Source organism: Hyposmocoma kahamanoa, unplaced genomic scaffold (assembly GCF_003589595.1).
Source record: "Hyposmocoma kahamanoa isolate Upper Pololo Valley unplaced genomic scaffold, ASM358959v1 66, whole genome shotgun sequence".
In the NCBI taxonomy this organism is placed as follows: Eukaryota; Metazoa; Arthropoda; class Insecta; order Lepidoptera; family Cosmopterigidae; genus Hyposmocoma; species Hyposmocoma kahamanoa.
Genome location: NW_020653854.1, coordinates 16,735,952 through 16,754,674, shown reverse-complemented (window position 1 = coordinate 16,754,674; position 18,723 = coordinate 16,735,952). Strand labels below are relative to the sequence as shown.

Sequence of the window (18,723 nt, the reverse complement as noted above, 5' to 3'; positions counted from 1 at the left end):
CATAATCAAGACATTGTGTCCCACTAGTCGCAGTGACCGGCGACACACAGGCGGTACCCGTTGAATGCGACGCGACCCGACTTCGTAAACACTCACAATATTCTCTACTGGTAATTAATTTGTTTTGCAGTTCTATTTTCCATTTACATATATGTTAACTTTTTTATGCATAAGTTTAAAACAATGTGACCTTTAACAACACTATTGTAGATGGCTGTTCCAAAAATAGTTAGTCACAGAGTAAATGTAATCTCTTTTTTCTTGAAACTGTTGTGAGTTGACGTGTAATTTCAATACAAATCTCCTTAGTGAAAGTCATTGGCCAAGTATGTGTAGTTCTTTTTTTTTATATTTTCAAAAAATGTGTTGTTACTCTATTTTGCAACAATGGACGTCTCGCGGGAAGCTTTTCATGCTTTAATTTTCTATAATTTCAAGGAGATTACCCTTGAAGGAATACGAAAATTTACAGTGAGAGTCAGAATGGCGGATGTACCTTACTTAACGGATCCTAACAAATTTGGTATCAAAAAATGTACCTAATTTGTACTATTTAGTACATCTGTTTAAAAAATTTGTACCTCCATCAGAACGACGTTAAAGCAATATCAAAGGTACACCTGCCGTATTGACTGTCAATATGGCGAGTGTACCTCGGATTGCCAGTATTTATTTAATAACCACAAAAACTTCTTATTCCAAAAATGTGTACCTTAATAGTACTCTGAAGTAAAGGAAACTCCAGCTCGATATGCTGGTTAGTTTCTGAGAAATCGGACAAAATATGTTGAGATTTTAGAGTGCCATGTGCAAGTTAACGAATCCTGACATACTTGGTACCAAAAAAAAATACGAAAATTGTACTATTTGGTACTTATTCTTAAAAAAATTGTACCTCTATCATAACGAAGTTATAGCAAAATCAAAATTGTAAATATTTTCGTAATTTTTTTAAAATAATGTATATATACAATTTATGAATAAATACTAAATTGGTACATTTTTTTGGTACCAAATATGTCAGGATTCGTTAAGATGCATACAGCACTCTGAAATGTCAACATATTTTGTCTTATTTCTCAGAAACTAATCAGCAGATCGAGCTAGAGTTTCCTTTACTTCAGAGTACTATTAAGGTACAAGTTTTTGGAATAACATGTTTTTGTGGTTATTAAATAAATACTGATAATCCGAGGTACACCTGGCATATTGACAGTCGATACGGCGGGTGTACCTTTGATATTGCTATAACTTTGTTCTGATGGAGGTACAAATTTTTGAAAGAGAGGTACCAAATAGTACATATTAGGTACATGTTTTTATACCAAATTTGTCAGGATCCGTTACGGTACACCCGCCATTCTGACTCTCACCAATTTACAAGTCGCTTTTGGGGGCTTTGCTCCTGAGCAAGCAACAGTAACTTATTGGTTTCGAGAAGAAGTGCATAGGGTTTGGGGCTAATATTTTTAAAAACTCTAAATAAACTTTTTTCATATTCTAACTATTTTTATTTCCTTACTATTTTTTGTACAGCTTATGTAATGTATTGTTTAAGTAGTGGAATAAATTACATACAAGAAATAATGTTACAAACAACAATAGATAAAATAACAAAATTCAGTAAATACTCGTAGATCCTTAATTGTCTACGCGTCGTCGTAGCCTCAAGCACGGCGGCGTAGCTAAACTTACGTAAGCATAGTTACCACACTGAAACGTAGCAATTATAAGAAACACAAAGCCGTACTAATTATTAGGTTGTAGATAATTCTTAACTTAACGAATTAATTATACTTACACAAATAAGTCTTTATTGTTGTTGTTACGCTTTTGCCCTGTTTTCGTAAAACAAAATGTAACAAATATTTCGCAAATATTCTAATTTTCGTTGCATTTTCTCGAACTAGAATATCAATAAAACATATTTCAAAAAGAAAAATCCCCTATCAAGACTTTTCTGCGTTTTAGCATAACAAATTCCGAGAAAAGAAATCCATTTCTTTCGGAGGTATAAAGCGGGGCTCGTAGTATAATAAGGAATAAGTGTAAGTGACGTTATCTGGATGACGTGCGGTCTGACTCGAAGTGGGAGCCGACGACAACCCACTAACTTATCTTGCTCACAACATCTGTTTGGTAAGATTTTAATTACCGCAATTTGCGTGCCCTTCTCTCCCGATAACGAATTTTGCGCTAAGTGCTCCATTTTCAAAAATAAGTTATCTTCTGACGTGAAACAGGATTAAATAAAACATTGAAAAGAGCGCGAAAGGTTGCTTACTGAGCAAATAAAATTATAGCGTCCCGTATTCTAAGTAATGCTTGTTTTACAAGGTGAAACAAAATCCTATAAGAGAAATTTCGTGCAGAAGAAAAGTAAGCAAAGACAAAGATAACAAATAAGTTGATTTGAGAAAATCGGATAAAGGAGATAATTGTACAGTCAAGAGCACGTCAGGTTTGACACTTTGTACTTTGGACCGTCTTATTGTAAGCGGCATACAGTTGGTATTAAATCTTAAGTGTCAAGCTTGACGTGCTTTTGACCCTGTACAAACGAAAAACATTTGCTGTTCTGGGGATATGTTTCAACGAGTGAAATTCGTAAGGGGTGTCATTGAGGATGAACTTAATTTTCCTAATAATTCTAAAACGCACACGTGTACTTACACATTTGATAAAACAAAAAGCTTAATTACACTACTAATTTAACTTTGTACAAGGCTATGCTGTTCTAAAGCCAGAGGCAAATTTAAACAACATCAAAGACAAGCAATTTTTCTTTTTCGTGATAATGGTTGTTTAGGTTTTGTTCCCTAAAGCCGTAAATTTTAAAGGGAACTGTCTTCATGCATAATATTACTTGGTACTATGTCAATATTGTCCACATCAAAGCTTTACAATTTGTACTATCTAGAACTGAGAAGTAATAAAAGATAAAATTTTAATCAAACGATCCTCACAAAGGACTGCGTTTAATACGAAAATCCGTACATTATTATCGTATACCGGTATTAATTAAAAAATACGGTTTTTGTACGTTATACGAATATTTTGTTCTTTACAAAATACAATTTTAACTGCCTCCGTGGCCGAACGGTTACCATGCTAGACTACCACGCAGCGGTCCTAGGTTTGATTCCCAGGCCGGGAGAAATATGTATATGGCCTACATTTATTTATCTCGTGAGTTTGGGTGTAATTTGTATTTGTCTATGGGTGTGTCCATGGCACCCACGATATAGGGTTTCCCCAGTGCGAGGCCATGAGTGTGTTGAAAAAAAAACTAGTAATTGAAGGAAATAGTAATACAGGAAATATTAGATATACAAACATTGCTTCGGCAATTTGTCAAAAATATTTTTTTTATGTATGAGCTATTTATTTTTTATACTCGACTTGTGACAGCTAATTGCGATCCTAAGGTCAAGTGTGGTTTTTTTGTATCATTATTTATTCTTAATCCATTTGTTTATTATGAAGTCCCACTCTTCTTTTTTAAATGTCATGAAACATTAGAAGGTCATATTTGAAAAACATGTGTTACCTATGGCACTGCCTTGAAAACAAAATGCTAGTTAGTTGTAATTAATCATTATCATCATTTAATTAATAAGTCTTGCGGGGCGCATCTGCATCAGACGGATCCTTTAGTGGCGCCGTCTTAGATAGTCACATCGTATGTTTCAAATATACACAGTACATTTGAAACATACGAACTTACTTATTCTAAGCAGACGAAGTCGCTGGCACCAGCTAGTAATAAATGAAATTGTAATTAATTCGACACAAATTCCTCTACGTCGTAAAATTCGTTATCCATTATATGAGTTTCAGCCGGTGTAATCTTCAGAACCATTACAACTTTAACATCACTTGATACCACCCACAATATGTAATACGTCGTATGACTTTCATTGTTCAAATATAATACACCATAATTAAAGCCGAAAGAGGCGTCTGCGGAAGACAGTTCTCTTGTCGTCGGTTCATAATTCGTATATAGGTGTACTAACAAACAATGTTCGTTCTGTCACTTGATATTATAAAAAAAATATTTTTGGGTAAAACTAAATCGAAGTCCATATTGTATGTAATTAATTATTGAATAATATAAAAATCAAAACATATCTTGCCCGCTAAAATGAAAAAAAGTTTGTTTATCCGCTTTCGCTGTGTGTGTCGTTACATTTATTTGCCATGTTTCAATGAAATCGGTTAACAGAAAGTAAGTGAACTCCAATAAACCGGATTCATTCCCTAATTTGCCACCCTTAGAAGTGGAATTATTTTAATTAATAATTAATTAATTCTAGAGCTCATTGTGAAAGAGTTCGTCCAGGGAAGTACTGCCACCTTACCTATTTCTGCCGCCAAACAGTAATGTCAGCATTACTGTGTTCCGGTTTTGAAGGCAAATTACAGGCACATGGGGCTTGACAACTTATGTCTCAGGGTGACATCTTTGCGATTTAAAGCTCTGCAACTGTTATGAACAGGCGTGTAGCTTCCTTACCATCAGGCGCACGACTTGTTCGTCCCTTCAATTTATATTACAAAAAAGAATATTTTCTTCAAATTTGAAAAAAAAGAATTATCGAAATCAGTTCACAAATGCCGGAGTAATCGCGTAACATACACAAAGATGTCGTTTTGAGAAGTCGGTTAAAAATAACAAGTCACGTCAGTATTCCCACAAAATAAAAAATATTAAATCTGCAAAAGTTGTTTCTTTCCGTTTCGTTGTGTCTAATTTTGTTTGAATTTTATCTATCACGAATTTAATAGTAATAACCTACTAAGTAAGAGTACTAAAAAAACCGATTTCAAAAGTTATTCATCCCCTAGTTTACCGCCCTCAGAGGTCGAATATTTTCTTGAAATTTAAATGGGACCACTTCTGAGGTACCCTCTGTCCAACAAAAAAAGAATCATCAAAATCGGTTCACAACATACATACAAAAAAACATGCAGTCGAATTGACAACCTCCTCCTTTTTTGAAATCGGTTAAAAATGAAACACAATAGTATAACTAAAAAAGTAAATAAATACAAAACATTTTATGTTAACTTCTATGCAATGAAATAAAAATAAATATCTGTATAAACATTGAGGAACATAACCAGTTCAATGGAAAATTTGGGTAAATATTAGCTTTCCGTCATATTGGAAAAAATGTCAAGAACTATGTTTATTGAGAGGGGAACTCATACATACTACGTAGGCATAAGATAAACTTACTTACTGCTATAGGCACCGATGGCAGACATTTTTAGAATGTTTTCATTTATTCCCACTGGATCTAATTAACAAATCTAACAATAATGTAAACCAGTAATGTGAGTATTACTGCGTTCCGATCTTGAAGGGTGCCGGTGAAATTACAGGGGACTTGTCAACTTGTGTCTGGGTGACGGGCGCACTGGCAGTGCCCCTCAAATCTCTGCGTTTTAAAACTCTGGATAGCACTGCAACTGTCATGGATAGGCGTGTCCCTTACCACCAAGTGTACGACTTGTTCGTGCCGTAGCTTGATATCATAAAAAAGATATTCATTGGGTTAATGATACATTTTCTTTTCAAAATGGCTTCACTATAATCAAAGTATGAGAGTTCGCCAGAAGAAGATCATTTAGTATAAGAGCGCGATGTAGTGAATCCTACGCCATCGTCATGGAGTAACACAACTACTTTTTGGCGGTGTACAATCGAATAGATATCCTAAAAACATTTATTTAAGTAAAAATTTCGTCTTTTTTTAAAATCCGCTTCACCAATTTACAATTTGATACCTAACATAGTCAATGAAGACTTCTACCCTATACTATAAACTTATCACATTTTGTTACATCCATAGCATGTAATAGAATAGAATATGTGTATTTGCCAGAATACGACAATGGAGTAAAATTAGGTACATGATATTCAAATTAAAAGCATACCCGTAACTTTTAATGGAATTTTCATTTGTTCCCTATACTCAATTTAGGTTCATTAACATTTCTGAATTTAAAAATTTATTACTAATATTAGACTAATGTATTAAAAGCCACTTTGCGAATTGTGATTAATAATCGCGATTAATGATTAAATCGCGTATAATTAGTTTTTTCAAACAAACCAACGTTTCGGACCCTTTACAGGTCCCATGATCACGGTTGACTGAGATGGTAAAGCCATCATCCAGTTATGTCTAATATTAATGCAAACACTCTATTTTTTCACTATAGCTACAAAAGTTCTTAATTCAATAATTATTAATTCAAAGATCGAACATCAAGAAAAAATTCCTTCGATCTGGCCGGATTCGAACCGACGTCTTGTAGCATACCGTGCCAGACGCTATACCAACTAAGCCACGAAACGAACCAGCGGACCTCACGAAATTTCCTATGTGCTTGTTGTCGTGTCTTTGTATTTGGTTTTTCAACGACTTTTTAGATAATTAAATATTAGAAAAAACAAACATACGCTATTTAAATGCGGAAAAATAGTTCCATTTCCTGTGTGTAACAATCGCGAAAACCTAAGAACTCCATATAGTATAAGTGTTTGTAAGATTTAATTTAGTTTGGTAAATTACAAAAAAAAAACAGTCGTTGTGAATTCTTTATGGCAACGAGGTTATGCCCATATACAATTCGTAATTTTAGCTTTAGTTTGCATATAGATGCAGTTATCACACGACTTAACATATTAAGTATGAGTGTTGACATTATCTACAAATATCTCTGTACACAATATGTTGGCTTTTTGAACACAGGCTAAAAGCTGTCATCAAACCACTTTACGTAGTATTCACCACAGTACGATCTTATATTAAAGTCCTTCTAACCTACATAATTTCTAAAAACCTATCCAATGTGTGTTTGTGTCAAGTAGTTCATAAACCAGTCGGAGCAACACCACGCACACCTAAATAGGTGTGCTCTAGCCGCTTAACTGGAATCGGAACTGATACTGATACTGTATCGAAAGCCTTGGCTAAATCCAAGAAAACTCCGATACAGTGGGTTCCACCTTCCAGGAATGAAGAGACTTTTTTCACTAGGGCTCTAACAGCATCTTCAGCGGACCATGCCGTTAATTGAATAGCAAAAAGCTGTGATCACCTAATTAAATTCGAATTGGTGCTCAATAAAACTAAATATTTTAGTTTAATTTCATGACGATATCAAAAAGTCAAAATACAAAGATACAAAGATAAATATACAGGCTGGTTCGTAACTTAGTGAAAAATCTTTAAAATATTTCACAACATTTATTATTATTTACGTTTAACTATGTTTACAACTAAATATTAATCAAACTTTTTCTTTATAATAATAATTACAATGTCAAAATGTATTGCCTATTTCCGCTTTTATGGTACCTACATAGTATGTACATAATAATAACTTCCAACGACTCCATATTCGAATGTTTGTCTATTCTCCTGGTAAGTAATTTTGTTGCAGTCTATTTCTCAGCTGCTCATTGTGTGTTTGTTGAGAAGGCTAATGGCCTTCTCAAAAATGCCTGCCTCTCCATCATGTTGTGAACGAAATTATTCAGAATCAGCAACGACAATCTCGATAGTACTATTTTGTCTTCCCTAATTTGTCTTAATAACTTGTAGTTTAACTTAATTTTTTTTCTTTTTCTCCTTTAGTTACTTTGATATTAATTTTTCAATCGGTTTCGGGTTTTATGAAAAGATCCGAAAGATACTTTTTTTTCCTGTGTATAACAATCGCGAAAACTAACGTTTTATTAAAATATGTACCTGTATTAGAAGTACATGAGTGTGAAACTTAAATACAAACCGATTCTGCTGCGACCAGAAAAATTCTTTGCAATCTCACTTTGGTGAGATTCACTATCCTCATTCACTAATCACGGAACACTCTCACTGTATTGTCTTAATGCGAAAGAACCCCTCGGGAACAGATGCGCTGAAGAGAGATGACGAATACAGCCGGCTTCCACCGCATTATAAGCATTTGTTTTCATTTTCATTTCGGACTGAATACAATTTCTTTGTAGGTTTTTCTTTGTATTGCTGGAAAAATACATTAGCTGCATAATTTATTAAACCTATCTGCTTGTTACTTAACATGATAAAAGTACTGTTTATGCAGAAAAATATAACTCAAATTTAATTAATACCGGTCAGCACCTAAAACAGTCGACATTTAATTAAAATTATTTTTCATTGTTCTTTATGCAAATTACGACATATTCAAAGTTGTATGGTGCTGTGTAAAAATCTGTGTTATCTTAATTGACCCTTTTCATTTATGCATGAGGGTTGTCAGCGCGAGGCAGGGCGTAACAGCGAATGTGTCCGACCCATTTATTTCGTTATTCATTGGTAGAAAAACTTGAAATCATTCTTACCATATAAGTCATCATCATCAGCTTACACGCATCCACTGCTGGACATAAACCTCCCCTCGTCCGTACATCTTGCCGCAGGGCGTCCCACACTACGTTTTCTTTGACGTGGTCGCCATTCCAGAACAAGTCTGCTCCATCGGCGATCAACCTTCCAGCAGACATGCCCGGCCCACTGCCATTTAAGCTTACTGATTTTCGAGTTATGTCGATCACTTTAGTTCTCTGACGTATGACCTCGTTAGGGATTCGGTCCATCAGAGAAACCCCAAACATAGCTCGCTCCATCGCGCGCTGAGCGATCTTGAATTTGTGGACGTGGCCTGTTGTTGACGTCCACGTCTCGGTTGCGTAGGACATAACTGGTAGAACGCACTGGTTAAATGCCTTCGTTTTTAGGCTTTGTGAAATTGACGGCCTGAAGATGTGGCTAAACTTCCCAAATGTCGCCCAGCCCAAACGAACTTTGCGCACCCCATATAAGTACAATATTTTTATTCAATGACATTAATTTCCCGTGAATAAATGTCAGCTCTCAGCGCTTAATATTTTAATTTTGATCTCTCTTCCAAATTTCGACTTTCCGAAAAGTGACCATTTTGAGCCACTTGGTTCGTACGTATCCAACTTCGACTTTAGTCGCTACATCGAGTGATTGGCAAAAGCTGCTGTCAAAAACTGGGCATCCTTTCAGAGTCAGGCGGTACTTTCACTCTCTAAAAAGCTGTACGCTTTTAGTTCTTTATCAAATGTAAGTTCGGTCGTATATGGTGTAGTTGTCACTTGTTGTCACAGTTGCTATTTCGCTGCCTTGGACTCAGTGGAACGGAAAGGAAAAAGGGTAATTGAAAACAACTCTCTTATAAATTCGAAATTTTTAAACATTGTTCACCGCAGAAAAGTGGTCTGCTTGTCGGTGTTCTATCAGATATATTTCGGAGAGTGTGTGCATGAACTTTGCTATTTAATTCCACTCCCAATGTTCTTCCTTCGGTTTACTAGAAAATATGGAACACTCCATCCATTCTATGTCATTGACTTTCCACCACTTGCATGAAGCGCTTTGCGTCACCTTCCCTGATGCCTACATCACAGGAATGGAATACTCTGCCGGCTTGTATGTTTCCTGAAAGTAACAATTTAGGCATAATCAAGACTAATCTAAATAAGCATTTACAAGACAGAGGCGTCAAATCGATTTACATAAGGTGAGATTGTGTTACTTTTTTGAAGTGGTGCTAGCAAAATGCAGTCAACGATGAGGTAACAGATTAGTAGTCTGTTAAAATAAACGGACCAACTTATGCTTGGTAGTATCTGATGTCAGCCCACCGCTACGCATAAATTATAGAAGGCACGATAAGGAAATTAGCACTAGCGCTAGCACAGGCAATAGCGAAAAAATGCAAACGAGACGAAGGAAATGGATTTAGTAACACCATAACAGAGGCAATTTCACCGTGCATTGTGCATCGCAAATGAATCTCAACAGACGAAAGAAAGCGGTGCGGCAGTGGCGGCGGCATAGGCGCACCAACTTTTGCACTCGAAAGGTAGCAAAATAGGACATTTTCCACGATTTTCGAAGTTTTGCACGAGATAATTGACACGGCCAAAATGTATATACAACGATGCCTTACTTTCTCAAACTCGTATCTTGTAAAGTATGATTATTAAGGAGATTGCAAAGTTTCTATTTATTTAAAATTTCTCTTAATGGTGTTGATTTGGATGCGTTACTTTAAGAACAGGCAAAAGCCAGTGTGTGAGTATGAAGGAAATGTTATGTGAAATCAGGCTGCAATTTGTATGGGGCGCACTATAAGTTTCCGGAATGAATTAGAAAAAAGAACTAAATCAGAAATGATTTCATTGTTTCTCAAAATATTCTCCATTAGCTTTAATGCACTTTTTCATAACATGAATTAGCCAATTTTGAAAACATTTATGCCACTCCTCCGTGACAATCTCTGAAACATTTTTCATACTCTTCGACAGTCTCTTCAGGTGATGAAAATCGTTGACCTCGTAACTGGTTCTTAATTTTTCGAAATAAATAAAAGTCACAAGGTGCCAGATCGGGACTGTACGCGGGATGGCTATGAGCCAGGCCAACGTTGTTCACCTTCAAAAATTCATTTGTCTGTAATTATAAATTCATGTTTCGTCACTTGTTACTATGTCCCACACAACATTTGACGCCCCTTCGTTGAATCTGGTAAGCATTTGATCATCGACTGAAAGACTTTTTGTTGGATAATGAGTATTATTCCACTGAAGAATATAGGGTCATGGTCTTGTAATATATGTTGTAATTTATAGATTATTAGGTACAACGCACACACACACACACACATTCAACATAGCCCCGCACTAGAGAAACCCTGTGTCGCGGATGCCATGAACACACACGTAGACAAACACAAATTACACCCAAACTCACGAGAGAAATGAATGTAGGCCATACAAATATTTCTCCCGGCCCGGGAATCGAACCTGGGGCCTCTGGGTGGCAGTCATGGTAACCGTTCGGCCACGGAGGCAGTTATAAATATTATTTTACAGAAATGAATAAGTTACATAAACTTTATGCATACAACCATTATATTGACATAATTATTATTATATTATTTAATATGTTTCTACATTATTTCAAGTAACGACATTGACTATGTTAAAATTACGTAGTACAAAACTTGTACTGGATGTTTGTAATTTTTTGAAATGTAACATTTATTACTATTTGTAACGATTCTTGTAATACAATATATTTTTTCACACCCAAATGTTTATGTAGTATTGATTATATTTGACTCATGCCTAAAGATGCCCGAATCTCATGGTATGTCACATGTCTGTCAGTTTTGATCATAATATGGCGCACAACATCGATGTTTTTGTTGTTCCCAGCAGTGGGCGGGCGACCATCACGAAATTCGTCACTGAGATTCACACGACCGCATTTGAATTCTGCAAACCAGCTATAAATAGTCGTCTTGCATGGTGCTTCATCGCCAAAAGCAGTGTGAAGCCGAGTGAAGCTCCGCTGAGCTGTTGAATTACACTTAACGTCGTAGAAAATCATACTACGAAAATTTTCACGAGTTAAATCCACGGTGATGTAGACAAACAATTTCTAAAATGACGCCAAAATGTAAAAACAAGTGACAGTCAGATGAAACAAACTGTATTCTACAGCCAAAGCGTTCCATTTCCAAATGTTGTAATTACTGTTTAAAATATTGTTTATTTAAGTGGCCAGTTGCGGAATCTTATAGTGCTCCCTATGTGCAATCCATTTTTTGCATTTAACTTAGTGCTTTAAGAAACGAGTTTGAGAAAGTAAGGCGACGAAAACGAAAATGGCACACTGAGCTCATGTTGGCGGAACTCCGCATACTGATGACACACATGCCAAGTCCGTTGGCACTTCTATTTATTTACTGTTCTGTGATTAAACAGTGTAACAATAAACTTTATTTTAGTTCACCACAAATCGATGGATCTGTAAGAGGATTGAAAAGAAAAAGCATTCTAAAAATGTTGACTCCAAACATACCTGTCCCTGCGTTCCTATAATTCAACCGCAAACCCTCTGTATTTTACGATCTTGGTCGGTACTTATTTGAATAACTTTTCGGAGAGTACTCTTGACTATTCATACATTTCAGGTCGAGCACGGTAGCAAAAATGACTATGACGTTTGCTATTACGATGTGTAGCTGTTGAGAACGAAAATCGTTATTCGCATGAACGTGATGAGTACAAGACATACGTCGATGTTAAATAACGTTTTCCAGTTCCACAATATTAAAATGGCTATTATTTTTTGTTACATACTTAAATAATCCTAAGTCAGCGCTACAACTTTTTGTCTTTCACGAAAGAAACCCTGAGTCCCTGGAGGTCACATGCGAAACTCCACCAAGAAGCTTTCAGTTAGCCTTGTTGAAGCCTCCGGCGACCAGAAGGGTAGCAGCTACTCGACTAAACGGTAAATTTAGTGATCCAAAGGGGAAACGTAGCTAGCCTCTTGATCACGATGCCTCAGGGCGTTAAAACTTAAACCTTTAAATTTCTACTATTTTATTAAGCATACTGTTCACGGATATTATAAATAAAATAAAGGGCAGTATTTCAGTGCTTATCAGAAAACTTAATACATATAAAAACATGTCCAGTATTCAAATAACTTACACATCTAAAAAAATATTTCGCTACAAATAAGACAACTGACAAACTTTTATCAAAAGTATTTAAAAACATGTTTATCAAAACTAGACCACTGCTATTTTCCCAGTGTACAAAGAAAATGTTAATTTATTAACAAAAACCTGGTTTATATAACAAAAATACTGATTGCACATCAATTTAAATTAACTCTAAACCAAATAACAATTCTTTTAAGAATATATAGCGTCATTTTTCTCAAAATGTGCTCCACAAATTATCTTCGTTTATACAAAATCTAAACCAAAAACATATTCGTTGTCCATTTATGTAGTGATAGAGTATAATGGAAAGGCGAGTACGTCACTAAAAGCTTTTGTACTCCGATACAACACATGAGTACAACAGAAAGAACTTAGTGTGCTTAATCATTATGTTCTTATTACTCAAGAATCAATATGTAGGTAAGTATTTGCAGGACTGGACATTATTTGATTTACATTATAAATACCTATTTTGTATTTGTATTTCAATTACTACCTAAAAATGTATTTTGTATTTTCGTTTCAAAATACATCGCAACATAGTAACGTTTTTATAAAAAAAAACCGACCTCAAAAGTTTGTGGAATTACATGATTTTGCCAAGTTTTATTGAAATCGGCTAACGGAAAGTGGGTGAAATCCAATAAACCGGATTCATCTCTTAATTTGCCTTTCTTAGAGGTGGAATCATTTCTTCAAATTTGAATAGGACCACTACTGAGGTACCCCTTCTAACTTCTTCCCATAAAACTGAAATGCCTCGAAGAATTACTGACGGTACTCAGGGCAATAATTGTTGTTTTTTATAATCTTCTGCCTACTTTAAACTCTGTTAGAACCATGTAGATTACTGGGCAACAATTTCAGGCATTTTTCTAGAGTTGTATCTAAATTGAAACAGATCTTAAAAAGCAGATTTGAAAACTTTAAACTAACACGGAGTTAACGAAGCCATATTGGCACCCTCCCTATCAATAAAATGCGCTGAGACTAATACGTCAGTAGTAGATAAAGCAAAGGGTATAAAATCTTTCCTTTTACGCATTAGACGCTAATTTTAAAAAGCATGAAGCCCTCTTCATGAGCAGAAGTAACAGTCATACATCGAAGATAATGATTTTATTGGTGTGACACTTAACGGCTTCAACAATCAAAAATGGAATTAGAGTTGGTGAGTCCGAAACAAGTGAAGATCTAACTTTCCTCTCATCTATTTTTACAATTTCTAAAACTTTTTTGTTTGCTTCGAAGAGAGGTATTTAAACGCTTAAAGGATCTTAATCAAAAAGGGATCTCTAATATTTGCACAGTAAATATTACATCAAAGTCACATTAACTCACTTTCTATAAGTTCCTGAAACTATTTGTTTAGGATAGCAATCAATCCACTCGTTTTCTCCAAGGATGCCACATATTTTCCGTTCTTATTACAATACTACTAAATTTTCGAGTTTTCCAATTACTGTAGATAATTATTGAACTCTTATTATAACCAAATTGCTCAAAAGAACTGAATATCGAATACATTGTGAAAATGAGGAGAATATCGCTTTACAAATGCATAGGTACCGGTTTCGCTGAAATGCGAGATTGGTGATATGCAAAAACATGGCAATAATTAATCAAATCGCCACTCTACTCCCTCTTTTTAACACATGCCTACACAGTTTTCTTCAAACCAAACGTAATATTAACATTTTATTTATTTATTCTTTTTAGTTAAACCTTAAACAATGTCTCCAAATTCCGTATACGGACTACTCAAGAGTCTCAGACTCTGAATAGAAACGCGATTGTGCAGACGATTCCGACACGCGCGGGCTAATTGCAGACGATAAATATGCTCGTAGCCGCGAGTAAAGCGCTTGTCCTGGATTTTTAATGTTCAACAAAGAACATTTTTCCATCTATTCATTCAAAGTGACATAAAGCTGGATTTCTATGAATGCATATAGGAATATATGATATAAATAACAAACTAGTGAAACGGGTGTGAATCACAACCAACCTTTACAGTGCGTCAACGCTCTCCGAAGGTGAACGCTTCACTACAGTTGTTCACTATTCTGTGGGAATATCGAACATCTAAAACTTGTTCATTATCTTTGACCTGTGAATAATGTATTTTTGACGTAGGCCTTTGCAAGAAACTGTGCATTCGCATTTCTATTCGCTACACTCCATATGAGCGGCCGGAACCTAACGCAAAAATAAGTACCACTGTCCGTGTCCTTGTTTTTATACGATACTTGTTGGTGCTACTTGCTGGTTTTCATACACCATACGTTTGTCATTTTCCGTAATTTAGTAGCGTTACGTAACTACCGGTTCGGAAAGGTTCTTTGTGTTTTATCTTTGGAAGTGAACTCCGATTATCGGAGGTCGAAACAGACAGAGTATATTTAACACCGACTCGCAATGCTATAATTAAAGAGCAAAAAATCATAACAAAGTAGTTATAAACTGACATTTAAACTATATTTTCTGATTAAAATCGTGTCCTTTAGTTTTTTCAAACAAACTTATCCGAACGAAGTATATGGATCCGAAAATAATTCGATTTCCAATATGGAACAATCGCAAAAACCTGAGAACTCGAAAAATAGTGACATATCTCCTTACAATTATAAAAGTTTTCTTCAAATAAATAAAGTCTTAAAGTAATTATTGCAGCTATATTGCAGCTAGTGCAGTGCAATGAACTCATTATAACTATACACATATAGTTATAACTATACAAATATATATCTCGTAGGATAAAATACAATACAATAAATTTTGGGACTTCAATGGGAGGTATTATCCACTCTATGTGTACTACTTCTTTGAAGTTTAGGTAAATATACCGTGCCTATTCGAATCTCAGATTATAAAGGCAGACGTTCTCGCTCTAATTTTACCATCTCAAACAGGCGGCGAACAAAGAGTATTAAGATTCTTTTTTGTAACGTTGTTGTAATTAAAATTATAATCGCTCTATGCATTTGCAGAAATTGATATAATTAGAGCAGACTTTTGTGAATTTCGTTACAAAAACGAGAGGCAGTTTATAACGAATTTACGGAGAAACAAATCAAAGTCTTAAATAACTATCTTAACAATTATTTAACATTCTCTTTTATCGTTGTTTTAAAATATAACTTTCATAAAAAAACCTTAATAACAAGCGTTTATTGTTTACTTTAATTTCACAACTATGTACGTATCCAATGTTTACGTAAAATTATTTTACAAATTACTCTATTGTATTACATTATACCTAACATACATGTTTGTATCTCATTATCTTCTTCGTGTTATGGTATAGATATAATTTTATGATAATTTCAAATCATTATCTGTATCTGGCTGATCTATCAAATCTATATTCCCATTAAATACTGATACGATGAACTTCTCGAGCAAACATAAAACTTTCTGAGGTTTACGGTTTATCTCTTTTTTTATGCCTTAAAGGCACCCTTGTGCGACCCCTAAAGGTCTCCGAGATTATTTGGGGTGGCTCTATATACATACAAGCAACTTTTATCACGGGGGCCACTCACAGGCCTTTTGGGGTCACGCTATATAGGTACATAAGTCATGATTATACATCACCCAAGTTTTACATAATTTTATATAAATCCATAAACAACCAATTAATAACTATACGCCATTGATACAAAAATTGAACAAAAACAAAGAAAAATTCCTTCCTTCCGGCTGGATTCGAACCCACGACATGTTTGCCACCTGTGACAAACCTATTCTTTCTAAGTAAGATAATAAAATAAGAAGAGAAGAAGATTATTAAGTTAGGATATATATAAGTAAATTAGAAGAAATTTTAATTTTACACTTAAAGTGCATAAGTCGACTTTAAAAGACAATGTTTATTGATAATGTGTATTTTTAAAATCTGTTGCATGTTTTTAACCGACTTCACAAAAGGATGAAGTTCTCAATTCGACAGTATGTTTTTTTATGTCTGTTACGCGATAACTCGGAATTTGTGTATCGTTTTTGATGAACCTTTGTTTTGTTGGAAAGAGGATACCTCAGTAGTGGTCCCATTTACATTTAAAGAAAATATTCTACCTCTAAAGGTGGCAAACTAGGGGATGAATCCAGTGTCGCCCACTTTCCGGTAACCGATCGATTTTTTAGTACTCTCTTATATTATTATTATTATATTATTATTATTATATTATATTATTGTATTCACTAAAGAGCGCAGATGTCTGAAATACAGTTAATTAATTATCCAATTCAGCAACAGACGTTTTGCCCTAAATGAACCATTCCAAGTTTAACACGTAGCAAGTTATGAAATAAATAAATTCATTATTATTATGAAATGGTGGCGTTACGTCAGAAAAGCCGTTTAAACATATTATGACAACCACATAGAGAAAGCGGATAAAGTCTGCTGATAGGATCTGTAGATCAGTTGGCGAGAGCGGTAGCCCCGGTTTGACAAACAGTCTCTGGTTAAAGTACAATCGGACCGAAGGAATTTATCTTTGTTTTTGTTCGATCTTTATATCAATAATAACATCAAACTAATACACTATTTTCACTTAAATATATATGAATATCATGGTAGTAAAACATCGTATGCAATTATTGAATAAAATATGATTATAAGCCTGATCGGCGCAACATTATTTATCATTATATAAAACAGACAATCACGTCGATTATTTAAGCGAAAGTTTTAACATAAATGTATACTTTTTGACACCCTAGTCGTCGACGTAAGGACTAAAACAAACGAAACACGTTGATTGTGTTAACAATCAATCCAAATGAAGAGATTTCACAAGAGCAAAGATAAATATGCTCAAAAAGACCAAGTCTAAGTGTGTACAATAAATAAGACCCCTAACGCCTCTCACGTTAAGGCTCGCACGAATGGCCACGTTTCACATCACCCTAACATCTCGTCTCCCGACACTACGTGATTCGGCCGTGGACCAAATAAATCCATACGAAATGTTTTGTAACATCACGCTAAATCAATTTAAATAGCGATACCCTTGAGTGGATTATATGGTTATCATTATGAATGCAGTCTTTTTACTTATGACTTTAGAGATACTTCATACTTCAACGGTTTTTATTATATTTTTAGGAATAAAATCGTGTAAAACCTTATAGGATGGAAAAAAAAACCAATGTCTAAGGGTAAAACCCATCAATGTGGGTTACCCGAAACGAAGTTGAGTTAGGTATAATTGTAATCGTAAGGATCGAAATTATAATTTACAGGGGTTATTAACTTTTATATTAACTACTAACATAATAAACAACAACTTTGTTTCATGACATTTTAAAAGACATAATAAATTTACCTTTTTTTATAATACCAAGTGACGGGACGAGCAAGTCGTGCGCCTGCTATTGAGCGATACGTATATCCATAACTGTTGCCGTGCCACTCAGAGCTTTAAATCGCAAAGATCTTAAGGGACATTTCCACTGCTCCCGTCACCCCGATACATAAGTCGACAAGTCCCATGTGCCTGTAATTTCGCCACCACCCTTATCCTTCCAAACTGGAACGCAGCAATGCTCATATTTTACTGCTTGGCAGCAGAAACAAATAAGGTGGCAGTACTTCCCTGGACGGATTCTTTCACAAGGAGCTCTTCTGCTACTATTATAAACTTTTAAGTTTTTGCTGTACATTTTTTAGTTCTGTATTGGGTTACTACCCTTACTACTAGGTAGTAAATTCAAACGTGAAAGCGTCCTCCCCGACCTCGACCTCAACCGCCACCCTCACGCCTGCGTTTTCTTTTCTTACCGCACAGAGTTATCACCGTTTATATTTTTATTTTTTACGAAATTAAAATCTGATCTCTTATTAATGTATTAGTATTATTGATGATTGATTATTATTAAGTGTATTATTATTATTATTGACGTATTATTATTAGTCATGCAACAAAGTTGTTGTTTAAGATGTTAGTAATATACCTAGTCCTTAAAGGTTGTTAACATTTTACAATTAACCCTATATATGGAGTAATTTCACAAAAAATAATTGAATATCACTTCAATAAAAATTTAAAATACAGCGAATCACGACATCTCTCGCCAGGACTGGTAGCTGTAAAGGTACTAACTGGGTGATAAATCTTTCAT

General features: G+C 34.9%; 1 protein-coding gene across 2 annotated transcripts in view; it reads right to left on the bottom strand.

Moving 5' to 3' along the window:
• The window catches only part of LOC113231726, a 212,605-nt gene that overhangs the window by 129,407 nt on the left and 64,475 nt on the right, over positions 1-18,723 (bottom strand). The window contains exon 7 of one of the 2 annotated variants that reach the window (XM_026466210.1): positions 9,155-9,506. The exons of the other annotated variant lie outside the window; for it this stretch is intronic. Within the exon in view, the coding sequence (XP_026321995.1) occupies positions 9,412-9,506 (95 nt within the window). The 3' untranslated portion in view covers positions 9,155-9,411. Of the gene's footprint in view, positions 1-9,154; positions 9,507-18,723 lie in introns of those variants that run through there. 2 annotated transcript variants of the gene reach the window in all.